The 9551-nt window shown below is 40.7% G+C and overlaps 1 protein-coding gene across 1 annotated transcript in view; it reads right to left on the bottom strand.

Annotated features, from left to right (window-relative positions):
• Nucleotides 1-335: 335 nt before the first annotated feature.
• EXT1 (exostosin glycosyltransferase 1) overlaps nt 336-9551 on the bottom strand; it is a 264919-nt gene continuing 255703 nt past the window's right edge. The window contains exon 11 of the mRNA XM_006130782.5: nt 336-8555. Coding sequence (XP_006130844.3) covers nt 8370-8555 — 186 coding nt within the window. The 3' untranslated portion in view covers nt 336-8369. The remainder of the gene's footprint in view (nt 8556-9551) is intronic.

Here is a 9551-nt window from a genome sequence, read left to right as displayed (position 1 = left end):
CCAGTGATGACTGAAAGAGAGATATTTAATATTCCACATATGGGGAAATACTGTGTTTTCCTTCGGTAACACTAAATGCTAACTGCAGGTAAATGTTGAATTTTTAATAGCTACCACTATGTATATATGCTACAATAAACAGATTATTTATATAAGATATATACATAAGACACATCCACACATTCCTCTGTACAAATTAAGGAGAAAAATGATACAGGGAAAAACATCAAGTTATCTGATCTTTGAGATAAATGACAATTGCACACTTCCCATTTGCATTGTCAGAAGTACAAACAAAGTTGTGACTCTTCATTAAAAATAATAAGCACACTATGAAAGAAAAAAACATAATTTATTAACAAAAATTTTAATAAATCTGAAGAAAAAAGTCTTTGGTGACACTATCTATAAAAACAACCTATCTTTGATGATAAACCTATAACGTTATACAGGTTAATGAAGTAAATCAAGTTATATGGCTTTGAATTTTTTTTCTCTCTCTCTCTGTTACACACTTTTTTGAAATTTAATTACACTATGTTATAGTCAAATGGCGAGCAGAAGGGACACTTAAAAAAAAAAAAGACGTGGCACCACTATGAAAACATTGGTAACACATTAGAAATTTTTCCCCCGAATGTACATTTTATACAAAATAAAGTATGATTTTTTGTTTGCTTTACAATTGCCCATCTAAGTATTCCCAGTTTGATTTTTCATCCTTTTCAATCATATACTATACATATTTTCTCTCCAAATAAATATACAAGATTATGTACAATATCATAAGACCCATTTGATCACCCTAATTTCAGTGGGAAATGATCATTCATGTCAACAAGGGAGAAAAATCCTAATGCATCAGGTGGTTCCAAAGAAATTAAATACAACGGCAAAAAAAGCATGTAATGACATGTAAAATAAATTGATATATAGGTCAACTTGACTTGACTTTACTCAAGGGTGAGACGAACAAAGCTTGGAGGACTGTTTCATTACCCTTGAGACAATGTCTGTGACCCTGCAGAAGGAAGAATCCAGCACTTGCAGAAAGCTCAGTTGACTTCTACAGGACGCTGCAAAGGATCATGGGTCCATCTATGTGGCATCTCATTGAAGTCAACAGATCCCACTGTAGGACTGGCCTACTGTAGTTCATGGCAATATTTCTTCACACAAAAGCTACAGTTTCTGACAGCAAAGCCAGACTGGAAAAAAAATCATCTTTTCCTTGCTGTAAGAGAATGCTTGGGTTGGGCATTTAACAACTAGATTTCATTTTAAGAGGTATTATAATGGCAACCACATACTATTCTTCTGTTTTGGATAAGGAGGCACATACAAATATGTTGCATTTAGGCAAGGGGTACGTATGGCCATTACTGCCAATAAGCGTGGAGGTGGCAGTGAGCAAATGGGACTCTGGGCTCCTAGCTGTTGCCACCATAGCAGCAGCCAGAACTCTGGGGCCTTTAAATCACTGCTGCTCCCTTGGATGGTGTCATCTGGGCCGCACAGAAGGGCTGATGGGGGGAGGCTAGCCCCCAGCCCTGCCCCTTTTGCCCAAGGTCCTGCCCCTTCCAGGAGTTCTCAGAGCTGACTCCTCCCACACCTTTCCCAAGGGCCTGGCATTTCTGTCTTCAGCCCCCTGTATAGCTGATTATAGGCTGGTACAATTGTTTTAATGTCAAATTATCCCTTCCATTTTTTCAAATGAATCGATCAAATCCATGGTGGATTCAAATGGAAAGGTAGATCGAAGTGCTCAGTAGCTGCACCTCAGCATGTTCATTATGAAATCAATGCAAAGACTAAACATTCACATTTAGAACGGGGGTAATTTGAGTTTTTCAAGAGTGGAAGGATAGCAAATAAGATTTCACATCGCCCCAAGGCTCTGAGCGGGGAGCCAGGCTTTCTCTAATCCGGGAAGTTTGCCCCTACTTTTATGTCTTCCTTTATTCATTATGAATCCCTCCTCCAGCAATGGGTCTCATTCAAACAACAACCAGGTGGGATTTGTATAATAAATTAAATTAAAAATTCATTACTTCTCCCAAACCCTGATCCCTGTTTTATTCTGTTGTGATGGCATGGATCTATTCACATTCATCCATGTCAGCCCTGATGAAATTAAGGTTGGTAACCTTTAGTAAAGGCCACATGTTTAACACTCCTTCAAGTCAGCAGGCATTCAAATACCATAAAGGCTAATGTAGCCTGCTGTTAACAAAAAACAAAACAATACAAAACAAACAAACGAAGAACAGAAAAACTTTTGTTTGAGCACCATTTGAATTAAGGGGGAAAAAACCCACTGACACATTCCTAGGGCATGATGAAAGGAGATTGTTTGCTACAGACACTGCATAGCTCTGTACAGCATAGTTACTGTGAGGTTGTAAAGCAAGTTTAACATCCTTCAGGAGCACTGGCTGATAAGGTCTGTGGCTAATGCATACAATTTTTAAACTGGATCTGTATCCAACTCTCAACGCTCCGCTAGGAACTGAATCTCCACAAGTGGGCAGGGAGATCCCGGGCCATTAGCAAGGCTGCAGTAAGATGCATTCTTGTTAGAGAGATGGCTATGCCTTGGCAACACGTTACACAGAAAAGTGCCTCACACTTATTCGAAACTGTTCTGTAGTTCAGCTGTTTCTAGTTGCCTCTTTAATTAGTGATCTGCAAACAGAAAGAATATTGAAAGATATTCACATCTAACCCCTTCACTGTCTTCTTGTCATCCACGGAAACAACACATCAAAAGAATGTTGAAGAGATGCAGTCAAAGGTTTAGCCCGAGATATCACCTGCAGCCCTTTCAAAATGGATACTACCCCCGCCTTTCCTTAAGAACCCATCCTACTTCAGCCAAGAAAAGAAAAGCAGAGCTCTGGGCATTTTTTTTGTATTACAGCCATTCCCCGACTTACGACCACTTCGACTTACAACCAACCTTGCGGCAGCACGTTGTGTTTGCATGTCTGTGGTCAGGCAGCGTGTTCACGTTTCATTCCCTCACAGCGTTCTCAGTGTTTGCTTGTGGCCATCATGTCAAGTAAAAGAAAAAGGGCTAGTGATAAGGGTGGTGAGAAAAGAAAGAGAAAAACTATTGATTTGGAACAGAAAATAGTGATAGTGAGACAATATGAAGGGGGTCAAATAGTGTCCTTCATGTCGCGTAAGCTAGGGCTATCAAAATCCACTGTCAGCACCATTATAAAGGATAGCGATCACATTCGAGAAGCAGTGAAAGGGTCTGCTCCTATGAAATAAAAAATTATAACAAAGCAAAGAGCAGTTTCCATTCTGGAAATGGAAAAACTCTTAGTGCTTTGGATGGAAGATCAAATTGAAAAACGCACGCCATTAAGTCTCATGACGATACAAGCTAGGCTCGTAGTCTTTTTGAAGACTTAAAGAAAAAGAAGGGGTATGACTATGACCAAACTTTCACTGCCAGTCACGGTTGGTTCAACCGTTTCAAGACGTGTGCAAACCTTCATAATGTGAAAGTAAGTGGGGAGGTGGCCAGTGCTGATTTGAAAGCAGCAGAACCTTTCATAGAAGAATTGGATAAGCTGATAAAAGAAGGAAATTATTTTCCAGAACAGATCTTTAATGTTGATGAGACAGGTCTCTTTTGGAAGAAAATGCTCAAATGTACCTACATACATAAAGAAGCAAAAACTATGCCTGGTTATAAGGCTTTCAAAGATCGTCTAACAGTCTTGTTAGGAGGCAATGTTTCTGGGTATAAATTGAAACCCCTCTTGATTTATCGCTCTGAAAACCCTAGAGCCTTCAAGAATATCAGAAAGACTACTTTACCAGTCCATTATTGCGCTAATAAAAAAGCATGGATGACACTTGCACTTTTTGAAGATTGGTTCATGAACTGCTTCATCCCTGAAGTCAAGTCATTTTTTCTGGAGAAAGGAATTCCTTTCCAAATTTTGCTTATTTTGGATGATTCTCCAGGTCACCCTCAATACCTAAATGACTTACATTCTGACTTGAAAGTAGTGTTTCTGCCTCCCAACACCACATCTATTCTCCAACCCATGGACCAGGGGGCCATAGCTGCTTTCAAAGCATATTATCTTCACAACACATTTGCAAACTGGGTGGGGTTGCAACTTCTTTGGAGGATAGGGACATAATTCAAAATGACCTTAGCAAGTTAGAGAAATGGTCAGAAGTAAACAGGATGAGGTTTAATAAAGAGAAATGCAAAGTGCTCCACTTAGGAAGGAACAATCAGTTCCATACATACAAGATGGGAAGGGACTGTCTAGGAAGGAGCATGGCGGAAAGGGATCTAGGGGTCATAGTGGACCACAAGTTGAATATGAGTCAACAGTGTGATGCTGTTGCAAAAAAAGCAAATATGATTCTAGGTTGTATCAACAGGTGTGTTGTAAGCAAAACTCGTGAAGTCATTCTGCCGCTCTACTCTGCACTAGTTAGGCCTCAGCTGGAGTACTGTGTCCAGTTCTGGGCGCCACATTTCAAGAAAGATGTGGAGAAATTGGAAAGGGTACAGAGAAGAGCGACAAGAATGATTAAAGGTCTAGAGAACATGACCTATGAAGCCAGGCTTCATGAACTGGGCTTGTTTAGTTTGGAAAAAAGATTAAGGGGGGACATGATAGCGGTTTTCAAATATCTAAAAGGGTGTCACAAGGAGGAAGGAGAAAATGTGTTCCTCTTGGTTTCTGAGGACAGGACAAGGAGTAATGGGCTTAAAGTGCAGCAGGGGAGGTTTAGATTGGACATTAGGAAAAAATTCCCAACTGTCAGGGTGGTCAAATATTGGAATAAATTGCCAAGGGAGGTGGTGGAATCTCCCTCTCTGGAGATATTTAAGAACAGGTTAGATAGACATCTGTCAGGGATGGTGTAGACGGTGCTTGGTCCTGCCTTGAGGGCGGGGGGCTGGACTCGATGACCTCTCGAGGTCCCTTCCAGTCCTATGATTCTATGAAAGGCAGTAGCTGCCACAGAATGCGAAAACGGCAAAACAGTACCGTGAATTTTGGAAGGACTACAACATTCTGCATTGCATAAGGAACTTTGCTGCAGGGTGGGAAGAAGTCACTCCACAATGTATGAATGGCATATGTTAGAAAATCCTAAAAAGATTTGTGAACTGTTTCAAAGGGTTTGAAAAAGAAAAGGAACTAGAAGACATTGTACAGCTGGCGAAAGAAGTGGATCTGGAAATGGATAATGAAGACATACGCCAACTGGTTGAGGATGTTGGGAAGGAGCTGAGCAATGAAGATTTACTGCAGCTTGAGGCAGAGAGGGTAGCAAAGGAAGAGAGACAAACAGCCCAAGAAGAAGAAGCAGCCCCAAAAAGCTTTGTGATGAAAGAAATGGCTGCAGCTTTCAGCAAAATAAATGAAGGAATGCAAATGTTTAAAAAAATGGACCCTAATGTTGCGACATTCTCAAAGGTGGATTTGTTTAATTCAGGATGCCCTGGCTTGCTATAAGGAAATTTATAACGAGAAGAAAAAACAAACTGTTCAGTCAAAAATGGATATTTTTAAAGAAAGTCCCTAGCAGTGCTGCCTCCAATACTGAACCAATGCCTTCTACAAGCAAAGGAACTGCTGAAATAGAATCTGTTGATGATGTTCTTACTGTAGATTTTTACTCCTCCGATTCCTCATCCAATTAATTCAATTCACATTACTGTATTTAAATTACTGCATTGTGTTTTGTATTTCATGTTCATGTTTGTTAAATAAAGTTTGCTGTTGCTGCAGTAGAGTTGGTTTTTTTTGTGTGTTTCTATTTTTCGTTGTTGATTGCTGTGTTGTTGGTTACGCTTCGAGTGCTTCAAATGGGGTATTTCCGACTTACGAACAAATCAAGTTACAACCAGCTATTCGGAACGTAACCTGTTTGTAAGTCGGGGAACGCCTGTAATGAATTAACACCCTCTCCCCCAAAACCCACCTTCAGGTACTTCTCCTGCTGACTAGAGACCAATTAACTAGTTCCCAGAGCGAGCTGCTGAAACAGCCAAGTGCTTGTCCACAAACAAAACAGGCAAAATAGGAGCTGTGCTAAGCTTGCCCACTCTTTGAGCAATAGGACAAAATTTCACAAATGAACACCTTAAGGCTAGGCTACATTTTAGCACCTAAATGAGAGGCCTCATTTTCAAAAGAGAGGAGATCCAATGGGAGCAGTTGGGTGATCAGCACTTTTGAAAAATCAGGCTAACAAAGTTTGGTCCCTTGTTCCCTAATTGGCAACTGCAAAAATTAGAGTTAAGGAAAGTTCAAAAAGCCTTACAGTGTCCTGTATGGGTTTTGGCTCAGACTTAAACACCACAGCCAGGAACTTGAGCACTCAGCCCCCAACTCACTGTATTGTATTTGGCTATTGCGGTTCATATGGAAAGCAATAGGAGATCACATGCTAATAAATAGTAATAGTATTTTGCACTTCTATATCTTTCTGCTAAAGAGCTTATATATGTAGCTACAAGCGCTAATGAAACTTAAATCACCCCATCCATGAGGCAAACATTACTATGTCCATTTTACAGAAAGATAAACTGAGGCACACAGCAGATTAAGTGATTTGACCATTGCCATGTGACAAATCGGAAGCTGAGTTAGAAATAGAATCCAGTAATCCTGACCCAAACCCTCATCACTCTCTTTCTATGAGAACATGCTCTCTCCTGCCTATGTATCAACTGTCTAGATACAAAGGCATGAGGTAAGGAATGCTCCGTAGTGGTTTTATCTGGGGCCAAAGTAGACCTTCTTGCTGTTATGTTAAACACAGTTTTTTGTGAGTGGTTATCAAATACCCCAGAGATATCTCAGGGAAATGTGTGACAGTTAAAACATTTTATAAAAGTGCTTATTTGTCCATTAGATTGTAATCGCTTCTTTCTAGCTTACAGCAGTGTTTTTATTTTATTCCCACAATTTAAAGATACATATAACTAGTTCACACTATGCCATAAATAAATGAAACGATTCTGTGTGACATGAGAAAACCATTTGTGAGTTATAAGGAGTACAGAAAAGCACCTGGGAACTACCATTTGTATCTTTGGGCTAGCTTGTACCTTGAGTTACCACGGGTTAAATCTGAAGTTACTACTGCCACCAAACAGAATTACTCCATATACCAACTACAGGATGTCATCTGTCCAGTTGTTTTCATTCCTGCCACTACAAAATACCTAGACTGATTTGATTCTCTTTGATACAAGTGGTTCCAGGCAAAGTCCTTGTAAGCCCAGCTCTAGTCCAGAAAACACTCTTTTTGTCCTTTTAACATCAACATACTACTCCTCCCATCCCCCTTCAGAACAAGGGGATTAAAATGGGAATGTTGATAGACCCTTAACAATTGTGACACAAATAGTGCCACCATGGTACCTATTCTCTCTTGCACAAGAAGAGCAACTCAAGCTCAAGCTGTAGTTTATGCAACTCATGCAAACTGTAGCAACAGCTGTTATATTTTCCTCCATTAGTAACAGGTATAAAATTAAAACAGAACTCCTGCCACAACTTGATAGGAGAATCCATTGAAAGACATTGTATTCCTCTCTTTGACTTCCTTCCTGTATTGTTATTTGTGCAAATCAGACAATTGACTAGTATTTCCTAGGCATCAATCTTTATTTCCCTATTTAAAAAAAAAAAAGGTTTTAATTGTCTTTGTTCCCTAAACAGAAGGATCTTAATTATGCTTCATTATATGGACATTCTTCAGCATTCCCTCTGTGAAATAGAATGGTTGATACATTTCCTGTCATTGACTTGAGCAATGAAAGAGAAAATTAAAAAATAAAATAAAATAAAAAAGGCATTAAGTGAAACAATGTTAATTTCTGCCCTGTTTAAGCTTTTTTTTTAAAAACTGCTGCATTTTCTACCTGTGAGAACAAACTTTTTTGCAATTCTCATTTAGTTTTCCCTGCCATGATATCAAAATGCTTGTAAGAAAGCAGTGGCAGCTTTGAATGTTTGTAAGAAAGGAATGGCACCTTTGAAATATTCACACCCAACACCATTTTGATTAAAGAAAGAACTCTGTTTTTAATAGTTGTGGGTTTTTTGATCATTAAAAAAGTTTTAACCTGCATAGCAATCATTTCAAAAATAATTATTTAATGTTCCATAATGAAACTGTACACAACCTAGTCTTGAACGACAGAAGCCTGGGAGGTGGTTTGAAGCAGTCCAGCACAATGATTCCTTGGAGCTACACAAATCTGCTTTCCACTTGTGTGTGTTTTTGTCCTCGGCACAGTTTGACTCCAAGTGTCAGTGGATCTATACTGGGCATGAAAAACAGTTCAGTCCTCTCAGCAGGGCTTCTCAAAGTCGTTCAATGTCTCGATATTTCTTCCTCAGGATGGAGACCTGATCTTTAAAGAGGACAGGGTCAAGCCTCATCTGAGAGTGGATCAGCGGCATATAGCCAAACCAGCTGGCGAAAGTGTTCATGCAGCTCTGCCGCTGGGCAAAATGGTCTGGATCAGCCCAGCGGGAAGCCCTGGAAGTCTGGATAGAGAGAAAGGAAATGCTAAGTCATCAGATCAACAACACTGTGTAAATGGTTGGAGGCAAAGGGTTACCGAGGCAGCACCAGGTCTAAAACCTCAACATTGGGCTGAAATTTGGTAAGAAATACATCTTTCCAAACCATATGGTCCAAACCACATGGATCAATCTGACCTTAGTAACAGCTGGCTGACTTATGATTTATTACTTGTAGTATAGTGTTGCCTAGGAGCCTGAGCCATGGACCAGGAGCCTATTGTGCCAGGTGCAATACAAACAAAGAGAAAGACAATCCCTGCCCCAAGGAACTTAGGGTACGTCTACACAGCAGGGCTAAAGTCAAATTAAGCTATGCAACTTCAGCTACCTCAATTGTGTAGCTGAAGTTGAAACAGCTTCTCTCACCTTTTGGTGCTGTCTACACAGCAGGGAGTTGAAAGAGGAACACTCTTCCTTCGACTTCCCTTACCCCTTATGAAATGAGGGTTATCAAAAGTCACAGTGAGAAGTCCTCTAGCTCGACACTATTTCAAAATAAGGGCTTTGTAGTGTAGACGCACACTATGTTATTTCAGAATAATGTCAGTTATTCCAAAATAATGCTGCTGTGTAGATATACCCTTACAGTCTAAGACAGGGGTGGGCAATAATTTTTGCCGGGGGCCACTTCAAAATTTTTTGAAGGGACGGGGCCTCAAGCGCAAGGGGTGGGACCAGGATACTTCCGGGTTCCCCACCCCCGACCATGATTAGTCTGGGGGTGAGCCTTTGCTTGCCTGTCCCCACCCTCTCCTAGGTGCCCATGCCCCTGGCTGGGAGGAGACTTCCTATGCTCTGCCCCCCCAGGCCAATCAGGGGCGGGGAGAGCATGTGAAGTTTCCCTTGCTCTGTCCCCACCCTGCATGGTGCTTAAAAGCGCCACGCGCTCCTGGCGGGGCAGAAGGAGGTTTCGCGTGCTCCCTGTCCCCAGACCAATCAGGTGCTAAGTGCTGCGTG

Source organism: Pelodiscus sinensis, chromosome 2 (genome assembly GCF_052426305.1).
Source record: "Pelodiscus sinensis isolate ZL-2025 chromosome 2, ASM5242630v1, whole genome shotgun sequence".
NCBI lineage: Eukaryota > Metazoa > Chordata > Testudines > Trionychidae > Pelodiscus > Pelodiscus sinensis.
The sequence above is the reverse complement of the archived record's forward strand: the minus strand, read 5'-3'. Positions and strand labels throughout refer to the sequence as shown.